Source organism: Maylandia zebra, linkage group LG20 (genome assembly GCF_041146795.1).
Source record: "Maylandia zebra isolate NMK-2024a linkage group LG20, Mzebra_GT3a, whole genome shotgun sequence".
In the NCBI taxonomy this organism is placed as follows: Eukaryota; Metazoa; Chordata; class Actinopteri; order Cichliformes; family Cichlidae; genus Maylandia; species Maylandia zebra.
In genome coordinates, this window is record NC_135186.1 from 5,219,352 (window position 1) to 5,233,887 (window position 14,536).

General features: G+C 39.5%; 2 protein-coding genes across 3 annotated transcripts in view; one reads left to right on the forward strand and one right to left on the reverse strand.

Annotated features, from left to right (window-relative positions):
- Positions 1-5,332: 5,332 nt before the first annotated feature.
- Positions 5,333-10,431, reverse strand: tardbpa (TAR DNA binding protein a). 2 transcript variants are annotated; one of them, XR_191264.4, is made up of 7 exons: positions 9,698-10,425; positions 8,883-9,046; positions 8,624-8,764; positions 8,113-8,283; positions 7,746-7,830; positions 6,771-6,917; positions 5,333-5,935 (listed from the first exon to the last, which is right to left on the reverse strand). XR_191264.4 is itself a non-coding variant. In XM_004554183.6 (5 exons), exons 1-5 carry the CDS (start codon positions 9,936-9,938, stop codon positions 7,357-7,359), a joined length of 1,191 nt encoding a protein of 396 aa, XP_004554240.1. In that variant the 5' UTR covers positions 9,939-10,431; the 3' UTR covers positions 5,942-7,356. The 2 variants fall into 2 exon arrangements, 1 of the variants encoding a protein (XP_004554240.1); XM_004554183.6 differs by lacking the exon at positions 5,333-5,935 and having other exon boundaries at positions 5,942-7,830; positions 9,698-10,431.
- Positions 10,432-10,574: 143 nt separating this feature from the next.
- The window catches only part of ciroz (ciliated left-right organizer protein containing ZP-N domains), a 29,771-nt gene continuing 25,809 nt past the window's right edge, over positions 10,575-14,536 (forward strand). Inside the window, exons 1-9 of the mRNA XM_076878057.1 lie at positions 10,575-10,713; positions 11,619-11,712; positions 11,793-11,875; positions 11,953-12,054; positions 12,145-12,269; positions 12,380-12,523; positions 12,620-12,658; positions 12,789-12,926; positions 13,014-13,098. Of these exons, the coding sequence (XP_076734172.1) occupies positions 11,681-11,712; positions 11,793-11,875; positions 11,953-12,054; positions 12,145-12,269; positions 12,380-12,523; positions 12,620-12,658; positions 12,789-12,926; positions 13,014-13,098 (748 nt within the window). The 5' untranslated portion in view covers positions 10,575-10,713; positions 11,619-11,680. The remainder of the gene's footprint in view (positions 10,714-11,618; positions 11,713-11,792; positions 11,876-11,952; positions 12,055-12,144; positions 12,270-12,379; positions 12,524-12,619; positions 12,659-12,788; positions 12,927-13,013; positions 13,099-14,536) is intronic.

Below are 14,536 nucleotides of genomic sequence, written 5' to 3' on the forward strand. Positions count from 1 at the left end.
CTCATCAATGCAAATAGTTAATCAGCCAGTCAGATAGCAGCAAATCAATGCATGCAGGCTTGTAGATGTGGTTAAGACAACCTATTGAAATTCAAACCAAACATCAGAATGGGGAAGAAAGGTGATTTAAGCGACTTTAAACGTGGCAGGGTTGTTGGTGCCAGACAGGATGGTGTGAGTATTGCCAAAACTGCTGATACAAGTAGATTTTCCTGCACAATCATCTCTAGGGTTTACAGAAAATGGTCTGGAAAAAGAAAGTAGCAAGTGAGCAGCAGTTCTCTGTTGATATCAGAGGTCAGAGGAGAATGGCCGAACTGCTTGTAAGAAGGCAATAGAGCGGCCAAATAACCACTCATTACAACTAAGGTATGCAGAAGAGCATCTATGAATACACAAAACCTCAAAGCCTGAAGGAAATGGGCTACCTCCTGCAACTCCCACGTGTCTTCAGTCAGTATCACTCAGAGGCCTTTAGCCTAATTTTTTAATCTGTGCTTTCATAAAAGTGTTATTTTTAGACATTTACTACTACTGGAAAGAAGAGACGTGGGGTGTAAAGCCTGTCAAAGTTTTTAATATTTTGTCTTCAAAACTGGAAAATGGCCAAATGTCACTGGCTTTCATTTAGCCAGCTCCTCGTGAGCACTTATTTGGCTGGAGACGTTTGTTTTAGAAAAAATGTGCTAATTGTTTGAGTTGCAGAAGGTCGTTTTTTAGCAAGACAATGGCTGCTGCAGCAGAAGTAGTTCTCAAAGAAGTGCTTAAAACAACACTTTTCCAGAGACAGTGGGCGGCACATACACAACATGAAAGCATGGAGTTGTATCAGTGTTTCAGGTTGCTGGTGGTGTAATGTTATTATAGAGTTCACTTTAGGCTCTTTAGTATCAAATGAGCATTGTTTCACCTTATCCACAGTGTACCTGATGGCTGCTTCCATTAGGATATAACCCTATTGAATTGAATTGAAACAGAGTCAGATCCCGGATGTACATGTCAGAAACCTGCAGCAACGATGAGCTGTAATCATGTCAATAAGGACCAAAATCTTGAAGGCTTTTTCATCACCGTCCTGAATCTGTGCTTAAAAGACTTAAAACATTTCTGAAAGCAAAAGGGGGCCCGACACAGTACTAGTAAGGTACATCTAATGAAGTGAGTGTGAATATTCAACCTCCTAAGATCTGAACTCTTTTAAGGGTAATAATTTTTAATTTCTCTTTGCTATTTGGGCTGATTGGGGCCTGATAAGATCAAAAACAAAGAATTATCTTTTTACCTGATTTTGCTCTACAAGCGCCTGATAGCTGCATATGAGGATATTCGTTTTAAATGTCAATAGAACAGTGAATAGAATAGAATAGAATTAGAATTCAACTTTATTGTCATTGCACATGCACAGGTACAGGGCAACGAAATGCAGTTTGCCTCCATCCAGAAGTGCTTTAGTGATATAGATATATTACAATATATATTAGCAATAATATAGATATGTGAGTATATTACAGAAATGGGTCTATTATGGTATGTTATAATGTATGTTGTGAATATTCTATAACTATAAGTATGTACAGGCTGTAGTGAGTACAAGCTATGTACAGGCTATGAACAGGATATAAATATGAAAAACTATACAGAATATGAAATAAATAACTTTACAGAATCTGAGATATACAGCTATACAGAAATGGGAACTATGCAAGTTGTAAACAGTTGTAGGATTAAAGATTATCGAATGTACAGAATGATTATTTACACAGAGCTATACAGTAGTGCAGTTAAGATAAGTGAGGGTGTAGATCAGGGCTGCCCAATCCCAGTCCTCGAGAGCTACCGTCCTGCAGCTTTTAGATGCATCCCTACTCCAACACAGCTGAATCAAATGAATGGCTTGTTATCAGGCCTTTGCCAAACACGATGGCATGCTGAAGAGGTAATCAAACCATTTGATTCAGCTGTGTTGGAGTAGGGATGCATCTAAAAGCTGCAGGACGGTAGCTCTCGAGGACTGGGACTATCTACACCCCTGGTGTAGATAGTTTCTACAGAGGCTATATAAAGTGCTAGTGGTTGTGAGTGGTGGTTCAGTCCATGTTATTATTGTGTGTTTGAGGGTACAGTTGTCCATTGTGGGTGTCTGTATGTTCAGTCCATGTGTTAACGTGGGTCAGATGTCAGGAGGCAGAGTTCAGGAGTCTGACAGCTGTGGGGAAGAAGCTGTTCCGGTACCTGGTGGTCTTAGTCTGGAGGCTCCTGTGGCGCCTCCCAGAGGGCAGGAGGGTGAAGAGTCCATGTGATGGGTGACTGGGGTCTTTGATGATTTTCCCAGCCCTTTTCAGACACCGCTTCCTGTAGATGTCTTTTATGGCAGTGGCAGCACAATGTCCTTGTAAGTGGATATCAGGCCCTTGTAGAGCAAAATTTTGTACTGTGGTCCAGCCAACCCAAAATGTGATGTCCACATATGTGGACACTGGGTCTTAGGAGGTTAAAATGGGATGAGCACTGAGAGCAGATGCTGCTTCCTGGTGGTGTTAAAGTAATGACCAAAAAACAGCAACACTTTCAGCTGTGAAAGTTGAATACAACTCCACAGCTTTAATTACCTTCATTTCCTGTACTGGTCTAGTTAGCTGCCCATTAAAAGCATAAAACACCTTCTCACCTTAAACACATTCAACTCTCCAGAATTACTCACCTCAGTTTCTACGTTCATAAAGTGTATTTTATAACTATCTTGATTTAAAAAAAAAAAAACAACCCAAAAAACCAAAATGTAATCCTTTAAGCACTTCAGGCTTGTCAGGAAATTCCCAGCCGCTGTAAAAAGAGTCTTGTGCTAACAAGACTGCTTTACCTCGTACAGCAGTGATGGTTGTTGTACCTGACAGGAGTGTGTCACAGCTGTTATTACACCTGCTGTTAAACAGTAAACAAAGCCTCGCCTCAGTGCACCTGCGCTGCAATAGCTTTGGTGATTACCATATTGATGTTAACATCAGGCTTTCATTTGGCCATCTTGGGACGCTTCAAAGAGCTCATTTGACTCTTCATGTCAGAGCTTTGATCCTGAAAGGGTACACAGCAGAACAAAAACAATATAAACTCCGTCATTTCAATGCTTAACTACATATATACACTTCGAGTACCATAAACATGCAGCTTTATTATCAGAGCGAGGCTCGCTACAATAGGGCCTTGTATTCTTAATGCGGCCTGACGCCATGCAGGGGTTGCATTAGAGCACAAGAGGCTGTTAGAGCTCAGTTAAGGCAGGGCAGGTGCAAGATGACACCTCTGAGTCATGTGCAGACAAAGCAGGCACCAAGGAGACACCAGACAGCGTGATGACGATGCAGGAGGAGGAGGACTGGATGACGGTCAACACTGATTTTAGTCAAGATCAAACCCCAAATCAGAATCATTTCTATGAATCATTTAAGACACATTAAAAACAGCGTTTTACATACAGGTCCAGTGCTGAAAATTTATGTGGTTTCATGGGCCCTTAAAAAGCAAGCAGCTCAGTAATTGTGCTTGTGTACTAAAATACTGGCTGGCAAAGCTTCGTTAGTTAATTTTCTTAATTTAAAAGGCAGAAGATTTTAGTTTTTTAAAAATTCATCTTTAGAACTTGAACGTTTATTGTAGTCAAGTACATTAAAGTAAATTACAAACTGGTTATAATGAAAGAAGTTATCACACAATGCAGTGGTGGCTCATTGTTATTGAGATAATACAAATACAGAAAGTCACAACTCCTAAGTGTTAAAGGCTTGAATACTTCTGCTTCGTGACATAAAGCAAATTAAATACAAGTACAAAACATAATGATAGATTATGCTTTCTAAATGTTGTGTAAAATTTCAAAATTACTTATAGGAATAGCAGAACAGAAGAAACAGCTTTGAACTTTGTGCTTACATCACAATAAATCACAAAAAAACCCCCCATAAAAATGCGTGGGTATGTGGAGAGAGGTTTAATTTGGATCGAACTGACGTCAATTGGAAGTGCGTCACGCTTGAGGGTGTATGAATGAGGCTGCAGGGCTTAAAATATGATCTAACTAACTGAGACTGAGTGCAGCAGGTGTAGTAAGAGTGAGATTATTTTGTCTGGTACGTCAATATTACGCTCCACTGACAACCTGGGACTGATGGAACAAGAGGTTTGGGCGTATGCACACTTGGTTCTCCACTTTAATTATAAAAACAAAAATCTAGGTACAATTTTGCTTGCAAGTCATATGAAAATACAGAATTTTTTCTCATGGACCCATTTGTTTAATTCAGATAAACAGTCCTGGTGCATACCTCTGACAATACAGCAGAGAGCACTCTCAGAAACCAGACTGCATCCTGGAAAAGATCAGGCTGAGACAAATTCCTCTGGAAAACCTTTGCAACCTGCTTGCAGTGGGAGAAACCACCTTAAATCACACTGTGAGAAAGGTTATTCTCTATGGGGAATGAGTTCTAGGAGGACCTTTTAAAGATCATGGCTATGTTATGTTTAAGCACAAGGAAAATATTTAAACCCACTATCTTGTACTTCTGGTATTATTGCAGAGTAATTCTGAGAGATGTACAGACTTCTCTGTTATTCATTTAATTTTTTAGGTAAAACTTAAACTGATCTGGTTTTGATGCCCTTTTTCAGTTCTTAAAAATCACAATTTCTGCATTTATGTAGTTTTAATGAGCTCATCTCAAATAATTTCACACCAAAAATAAGTTTGCAGAAACCTTGTCAGACAGCCCATAAAAACACATGGTTTCCACACATTATTAAAAGTAATTTAGAGTGTAAAAGATTTTAGATAAAAGTTGTTTTGTTTTTGGAAAAAAACAACAACAATCTGCTTTTACATAAATACAACCTTTAGAGACGCATTCCAGATTGTCAACTGATGATTTGTACGTTTAGTTTCAGAGTAGTCTTGAGTGTGCAGAGAAATTTTCACAAACTCTTACAGCCGTTTAAAAATGGAAAGTATCAACAAATTTTAATATATGAAGGGGATGTGAGTCCTGTCCAACAATCAGCAAAAACTGTACAACAGCACCATCATCAGGAGGAAAATATAAATTACATCCACCAACAAAGACTGTAAAAGTCTGTTTATATAGTCAATCTTCTATATACATTATATATGAGCTAGCTTTCTGCAGGATGCTAGAGCCGTTTTAACAAAAAGACTAAATCTGAATTGTATCCGTGTTTTCAAATAAATCCTAAAAAGAGATATGGATTAAAAGCAAGGAAAACTAGAGATTATGGCCTGAAAAAAAAGTCACATTTTATCTACATTGAGAGACCACAATGATTAAAAACTCCAAACCTTTATTTAACAATGCAATACTAATATGTCAGAATACAATGTGTGAATTGCTGCTGTTCAGTCAGTTAAGTCCCTTTGATGAAAAAAAGAAAAAGAACAGCCAGGTGATACATTTCAGTCACTTAACAATCAAGGTAAACAGAACTAGACAGCTTCCTGCTACACCGATATCATTTTTAACCACATCAAACACCCGACTGGTTAATACTTTGATGTCAGTGACTGTTGGGAGACAAAAGAATAAAGTGTTTACTGACAAACACCCAGTTTTAGAAAGGCAAGACCTGTCTCACAGATTGGGGACCAGACAAAGGAATGATCGCTGCCAAGCAGCAGGTGTTACTTTCGTCCCAACTGTGACATCTTTATGTATGACAAAAAACCCAAAAATACCTTGATTGTCACAGAGTATGGTCCGCTCTAAATTTGGTGGTCCAAGGTTTCTTGCAAGTGAGGTGAAGAAGATCCTTTTCAGGATTAAGGTTCATTGTGGTTTGCACCGGCACACCCAACAAAGGCTTCGTCTTCCACGCAACTGACTCCAACCTTCATTCAGACGAAAACCTGGGCTTTCCGTGTCCGAGGTCCCTATACATGTGAATTAAAGTGTTGGCAGTTCAATTAATGTAAAGTAAGTTAAAAATAATTGACTATCAAGAGGGCATTATACCTAGTCAAATTCAATTTTATTTCAGACTTCCCTTTATTCACAAAACATAGAAAATGCATTCGTAACCACTTCAAACACAAACTTTCAATGGGAACTTGTCAAACATTCACCACATCAACTTCTGAGCTCGCTTTCAAACTTCAGCACTCTTTCAGTGTCCCGCAACCCCACCCACCCACACAGACTTCACTAGCACAAGGTCACATTTTCACACAGAGAGGGTGGTAACAAGGAGAAAGTAAAGCACACAACCAGACACAGCATTCACGTCAAATCAGATAGCAAGAGAAGGCTACAAAAGGATACAAATACTCATAGCACTTGACATTTCACTGTGATTTTAAAGATTTAAGGTTGATAGAAAACAATGAGAGAAAGAGACCGTAGGGATCTCGAGATGCAATAAATGTCCTTGTGATGGGCATGGTGAACACACTCGTACTGGTTTCTTCCTCTCACACTCGCACAAAGCCACAGGTTCTTCTCAACTCTCGCAGGCATTTGTCTCTTTTGAATTAAAAAACAAAACAAACCAAAAGAAAAACAAACAACAAAAAAAAGAAAAAACTCCGCACCAACAGTCCTACTCACACCGCTTTCTTTCATTTCGCTCTCCCGTTCGCTCACTCTCACTCGGGCCAACACCAATCCCACTCACTGATCTCAAAAAGTGACAACAGCAGACAAAATTTCTATATCCCAAAAATTAAAAAAAAATTAAAAAGGGGGAGAGGAAAAAAAGACAACACCCACCGTCTAATACAGTATATGCAGAGTGAAGCTGTGTTCTTGGATGACAAAGCATTTACACATGGGAGGAGGGGAAATGATACTGAGATCTGTCGAACATTGCTGCCAATGAGGCGCTTCCTCCCGGGAAATTGGGAAAGAGTTGGTGAACTGCAGAAGAGATTTCCATGAAGGCGTTTCCAAAAGATGTCAAACAAAAACAAAGATAAAATCAAATGCATACATACATATATATATACTTATATGTAATTATAGAAAGCCCATCATTTCACAAGAGGCAATCAGGGGGCTCTTGAGATACTCGTGCATGTTTATAAATTATTTTATCCTGCATGCACAGTAAATTTGTGTAACATATTCTCAAAAAACAAAACCAGGTAGTGTGGCAGCTTCCACTAACAAACTACACTTCTCACCCATTCAATGCATGACTACGTAAGTCACACACAAGTATAAATTTCCTCTTTAACAAAATAAAAGGCAGTGTATTTTTTCTTTTTTAAATAACATAATATCTAAGCCATTCCCCCTCATATGTATACTTACCAGGTCAGCCTTATAGCAACAGAAAGAGTTAGCTCGTAGCTATCTACATTCCCCAACTAGAAGATTTAGACTCCATAGATGCACCAAAGCCAGAGCTGAAGCCGCTGCTGGAGGCCGTGTTAGTGCCTGGAGCCCAACCAAGGCTAGCTGAGTTTGGGCTGCTGTAACTGGTGCTCGCAGAGCTATAGGTCTGGTCTCTGGTTGTAGTGGCTGTGCCTGCCGTTGTGGTCAGACCCTGCTGGTTAGCCAGCATGCCCATCATTCCCCAACTGCTCTGCAGCGCTGCCTGAGCAGCCGCGACCATGGCTGGGTTTAGACCCAGAGCCCCGAAGTTAACCCCTCCGCTACCGCTGCCTAGTCCACCGCGATTACTGCCATAGCCCTGATTGAACCCACCAGCCCCAAAACGCCCTCGATCCATCATTTGCCTACTATTATTGTGTTTGGGCTCAGCATTGGAGATGTGCACACTGACACCCTTGATGATCAGGTCCTCTCCGCACAGAGCTTGGGCAACCTGAGAAAGAAATGAGTTACTAAGTCTGTGTATCTCTTTTTTCTTACAGGTAAATAAATACTCCGTACACTATAAATACCAGGTATCATGAGGTATTTACAGTATAAATCTGTAATTGAGCTCTCATGTTTTCCACTACTACACCAAACTTATATGCATATAATTACTGATATTAAAGATTTGTTTTTGTTTTATCTAAACATACATATTAGGTCTTTCTCACTCTTCCTGTATAATACCATCTACTCATATTCAAAGGCCGTCATTTAAGGTCACTCTTACCTGGTCATCAGCAAATGTGACAAAAGCAAACGCCCGGAAAGGTTTGGGAATGAAGACGTCTGTGACTTCACCATACTGCATGAAGTACTGCCTCAGATCATCGGTTGTCATGTCCTCTGTGCAGCGACCAACAAAGATTTTACGGCTGCGCATCGGCTCATCGGGACATGCCTGAAAGGAAGAACGGGCACCACCATTTCATTTTAAGTCACGCTGCTCAACAATCCAGATTCAGTTTTACAAAAGCTAATCAACATTTGTAACCTGTGTTAAACGTTTTTTTAAAAATCCACTGCAATGACTTTAAAACGCCTGCTTGTAAGTGTGGAAACCCAATCCTTATCTGAAGTGAATGTATGTGAACGTGTGACACAGATCAACAAGCAGTAACAGGTGCTGTAAGCCTACATATAAACCTAAAAATGAATTTATACCAAACCTTATTCACTGAAGAAATCAATTTCTACCAAAGCACTTCTTTGAGACACGGTAAAAATCGTGCCCAACCCACCTTTGAATTGGGAAGTTTACAGTCACACCATCTCCCGTCAATCATGTGTCTCTGAGCGATGACTTTGGTTTGCGTCTCGTAGTCGGTGAACCGGACGAACCCAAAACCTTTTGAATTGCCAGTTTTTGCATCTCTCTTCACCTGAAAATGGGCGAGGTGAGCAAATTCATTAGTACACAAACAAAAGTCATACCCTTGTTGCGCTCAATGTCTAGAAAAGAACTGAGAAAACATTCACAGTCACATGACACATCAATACCTGCACCATGATGACCTCTCCAAAGGTACTGAAATAATCCTTGAGGTCTTGTTCTGTTGTTTTCCATGGCAACCCGAGGACAATAAGATCTGATGTCTTCTGAAAGCCCCTTTTAATTTTCACAACTGTGGCAGCGTCTATTTCCTCCATCTTTCTTTTGTTATCTATGAAGAATAAATAAATCATGCCAGTGAGAAAAAAAAAAGCATTTAAAAACCCTTGTCTTATACATTTACAAAGCTCCCCTAAATTAAAAAAACAAACAAACAAAAAACCGAAATACAACTGTGTTTACTATTTCAATAACATGTTGCCATAACAGCATCAACTAATCTGTTATAATTTTCCACAGTTGTCACAACCTTGCTGCAGGATTTGATCACATTCAGTAAGCAAGCTATTAAATACAGAGCTTTAATCCAGTTCAGTCACCTGCCTCACAATGTTTTTTTGTTGGTGTCATTTGTGTTTTTTTTTTTTTAGACCAATCTAATACAGTAATCTCTCTTTAAGGTATCTTTTGGAGGCTCCAATTTGTGATGCTGCTGAATTTTGTAATATAATACTACTGTACAGTCACAAACATTTTTATACGAGTTAAAATACAGCGCAGGTGTTGGGCAAAGCAGCTTCACTACAATATGAACAACACCTTTATGTTCAAATTTGGACCAATCCCGAGCATTAAAGCGTTAATTGTAATACGATGTATTGGTACTTTTAACTAGTTATAGTCAAATCAACTTAACAGGCAGTTTGTGGGCAGGGTTGTCAATTTGCTTACATGTTTATAATGACACAAACACCTGGCATACCTTTGGGGTAATTGACAATGTACACTAGGTTTCCCCAGTCGTTCTCCGGTGGGTGCAGGACACCCTCCACAAGCCGGACTCCCCTCATGCACTGGGTCTCTGGGTTTCTGTATCGCAGCCCGCAAGCCCCTGGAAACTGCGCTGCTACAGATGACAGCAAAACAGTGCCATCGTCCTCTGACGGGATCTCCATGGGTTCTTCATTTTCTTCCTCAGCCACCCGAATGTAAAGCTCTGACATGGTGTCCAGGATGGCTGAGCTCTGGTCCAAGCACGGTCAGCTGAGAGAGCTCAAGTTATCAGTAAACACCGGAGTGGTGCGAGCGGATCTACCCCTGGCTTTTAGTTTACTTCTGTTAACTGTGCGCGAAGCTAATGTAACACAAGCGCAGACACGCGAACTGCGTGAAACAGTCACTCTGCGACTCTTTCGCGTTTAACAGCTGGTGGCATGAAAGCCGGGACGCTTTCTTTGCCAGAAATGACACTCGTAAACAAGTTAGCCAGCTAGCCACTGAGCTAGCACACTCAAGTCAGCTCGAAAAATGAATGGCCGTCCAGTTTTACAACGCGCTGTCAACAAATACACGACTCCTCCTCGTGCTTACGAGCGCGTGGCCGAAAACTGTACGTCAATAACAACTTCGACGAGTTATCGACTTCGACGCAATTTCACCACCAAAGCGAGTATATCAATACAGCTGCACGCGGCTAACCTCTTTTAACCTCAAGCTAGCTAACAAAATGGCTGCTGATGCTCACCTTGTAAAGATGACATCATCGACTTGGGAGGGTGCACTCTTATTTGTGGGGCTGCCAAAAAATTAATTTGAAAACGTTTTCTGAATAGATTAATTTTTGACTATCAATTGCCAGTTACCGTTTGTGAATTTAAGTTAAACCTAATCTTCCTTATTATTTTACATTCATCAAGTGTCGTAACTTGTTTGTGCCAAGGATAATGCTCCCGAGTTACCCTTTGAAGTCTCACAGGAAGCTAGGAGCCCAAACAAAAGGTGTGTAATGTTTTGAAGAAATTAAAAAAAAAGAAAAGCCCGACCGATGTTTTGGTAAGCCAGTATTATTGCCCGATATTGGAGACAGAGACAGAGACTAAAACTTCCGGTCTTCGTGGTAATTTTTAAAGCACATCACTGACACAATAATAAACAATAGGAACCAAATCTAATCGTTTTCAATGTTAAGTAACTCTAACTGTATTTACAATTCGTTTTTTAGAATTTTTTTTTATTTAACTCCCTAACAATCTGTACATAAAACCCTGTACCCTGACATAAATGAATGAACAAAATGTTTTCGAAATGCATACAAACAGAATTTACAGGATAGAGGGAAATAGCTGCAGAAAATTAATAAAATATGTGCAAACATCCATGCAAATACAGTTTGTAAGGCAAACACTGAGCATGCACAATTCTTATGAGCTTGAAAGTCAACATTTGGTATGACAACCTTTATTCTGCAACACAGAATAAGCCAAAAAAAAAAAAAAAAGACGTTTTTTTGGCTAACAGCAGTTTGAGAATCAACTTGTCAGGGTAAAATACCATTTCTACCTGCTAAATTCAACCAATAAAATGATCATGTGTTTTTGCAACAGGCTGCTAGTAACAAAGTGCCTAAAGACGCAATTTAATAGAAGGTAAAGTAAAGTGAGATTTTATTACAGGGGCAACAATCTCTGCATCGATGTCAAGAAAGCAATAAAGGTTAATAAAAGGAGGTCACTGGAAGTGAAAGGGGTAATTCATGATGGATGACAAACACAAAAGGACACAATCCTGTAAAGTTTATTTTCACACATGCTCAAAACAGCAATTGTTCTTTTATTTTTAAGCTTTTTTTCTCACTTGCCTTTTAACAAAGCAAAGTAAACACACCTGTGCTTTAACCTATCCAGGCCAGTGACACCACCTCTCACCTACAAATAAGACTATCCACAGACGTTTCCATCACTTCACCATGGATCACATCAGAGTAGGCATCCTTGCTATGTGAGTAACAGCGATATGTATAAATGTTATATCTACATCGTCTTTCAAATATAAGCTCCATTCGATGCTCTTTTCTACAGTTTTTTGCAGTGTTTTATCACAAAGAGCGCATTTTTCATTCAGAAACAAGAATGGATTCAAACTTCTGCAGCAAGATTAACAGGTGAACATTTATTCACTTATGAGCTAAAGCTGTTATGTTCCTAGTGTTTGTGAGAAATCTACCTGCTGCAATTTCAGAAGAAGATGTGGTTTGCTTTCCTGAATACATGGAGATGTGGATGCACAGTGCAAGAATTGAGGAGTTCAGGGTCTGGCTGTCGAGGGCGCTAAGTATCCAAGGTATATCTTTATGACAAGATAAATGACTTTAAAAAGCATTCATTTAATGTTGAACATGTCATTTCTGAACCACTGCTTGCTTTTCACAAGCCAACCTTGCATCTCTGGACCACCTGAATCTCCAGCTGTCTGCCTGTGGATTCTCACTGCAAAATGACCCCGACGATAACTACGTTTTTAGAGTCAGCTACACCGGGTGTTTTGTTCGGCAGCAGGTTTGGCATTCTTTTCTGAAATATGCAATCCATATCTACAACCTCAAATCTTTTAGCCTTGCACTTGGGCTTGGTGGTGATAATGATCTGTGTTTATATTGACTTTTCAGAATGGCTTTAATGTCTTAACATTAAATTTGGTGCGGAGGATGAATCGATTTGGAAGCCAGCATCACAGTTTCACAATGAAGTGCCCTGTGATGTCTGTGGTGCAAAGCAGAGAGCAAATCCGCTGTGACCCTGAATATGTTCAGGTAACAATGAACATTTTGCCACATTTCAACCTAACTGTATTTATATATTAGGATTGGTTTGCTTTGTTACTAGAAATAATTTGTGTGTGCCCTCAGGTGATCAGAGAAATTCCCTATGGAAACTGGGATAATGAGGTAGTAATTACATTCAGTGCCTGGAATTCTGATTACCTTCTAAATGATCACAATTTTGTCTGTAGATGTTTAATGTTTGGAAAGCAAGTCTAACTTTTTGTTTGTATTTATTGTCTGATTTTTGCTGCAGCTGCAGTGGTCGCTGTGTCTGGACGATCACCTCCTTGTAGCTCTGGAAGATGCCAGCTTGATTCAGATGAACATTGATGTGAATGTAACAGACATAAGAGTTCAGGGCAGAAGGAGGGAGATCTTAAGGCCTGTCAACGTGAGACTTCACACAGCATTATGCCACCTAGTGACTATTGTTAGTATTACAACTGAAATGTACTCAATTACTGTTTGGTTAATACAGATAATGGAAAATGAAGGGGAATTTTTGGATTTGAAGCTGGTCAGAGACAGATATGCCTACAGTATGGAAGCAACTTGTCCAAAAGGTGGGTAACAAGGACAGAATTGGAGCTGGAAGTTATTTTTCCTTTAAAAAAAAAAAAATTAACCAACAACAATAGTGAGTGTTTGAGTTTAATTAGAGCAGGGGTGTCAAACACAAGGCCTGGGGGCCAGAAGCAGCCTGGCACAGACTCCAGTCGGGCCCACTGGGTGGCTTTGGAAAACTTAAAAGAGGGCATAAATGTTGGACTTTTAACAGTATTTTCATCTGTGTTACAGCTTTTACAGTTCAACAGCTACAATTTTTCACTATCTATTATAGAAATATAGTATGTTTTTTTTGCAGTTTAAGAAGAAGGTTAATATTCTGTAAAATAACAAAAACCTGTCACTGTGCTGACCTTTACATCAGTAAAAATCACTTGGGCTATTTTTTGTTTAATGTTGATAAAAACATGTGGGGTGGGGACATTTGCTCTTTTTCTCTCTTCTAAAGAGAACGGATCAGTTATAAAAATGTTAAAAATACTTAAATGTAAAAGTCCTGAATCCAAAGCCAAAATATTCTTAACTCCAAAGTATTCACAGTAGTTGTGTATGTGGTCATAGTTTGAACTAAAGCTACAAAGTTTCAGCTTGGTCCAGTGGATTCAAGGTCAGATCCAAAGGGTCAAATGTTCAACATTAACTGAACAAAGTGACATGATTTTAAACACGAGGATTGTTGCAGTCAATGACTGGGTAAAATCTAGAGCCCATGGAGCTCTCTAAGTGCTGTGTTTCCTCCAGTGAGATGCTAGGCCAGGTCTTCAGTTGCTGCTTGTTTGTGGGTCTTTCTGCCTTCAGTTTTGTATTTCTTAACTAAAAAACATGCTGCGTTGGGTTGAGATCAGGTGACTGACTTGACCATTGAAGAATATCAGATTTCTTTCCATTGAGAAACTCTTGGGTTACTTTGCATCATTATCAATCCACAGTTCATCCTCATACTTCTATCAGGAGTCACATCATCAGAAAATACTCGTGATTCAGTGTCCGTGGCAGTCATACACATCCATACCAAAACACTGCCTCGACCTGTTACCTCTGATTCTGCATAATGTTCCTATTCTCATCATTCTGGTACAGGTTTACCAGAATGATGAGAATAGGAACAGTATGAGAAGTTTACCAAATCTTGATTTTACCAGAACCATGCAGGCTTTTTTAGATGTTTTCTGACAAAGTCTAATCCAGACTTCTTCTTGAGGTTAACCAGTGGTTAGCACCTTGTTGTAAATCCTCTGTATTTACATTAATGACGGTTCCTCTTGATTGTGGACTTTAACAATGACAAGCTTACCTCTTTGAGACTCATTCCTGAGTTCATTAGATGTAATGAAGCTGCTTTTCTTTGAACAATGTAAATGTAATGCACTTCTGTGGTCAACCACTTTAGTTGTCAGGCTCTTTGAACAATAAGGAAATAGGCCACGAAACGCT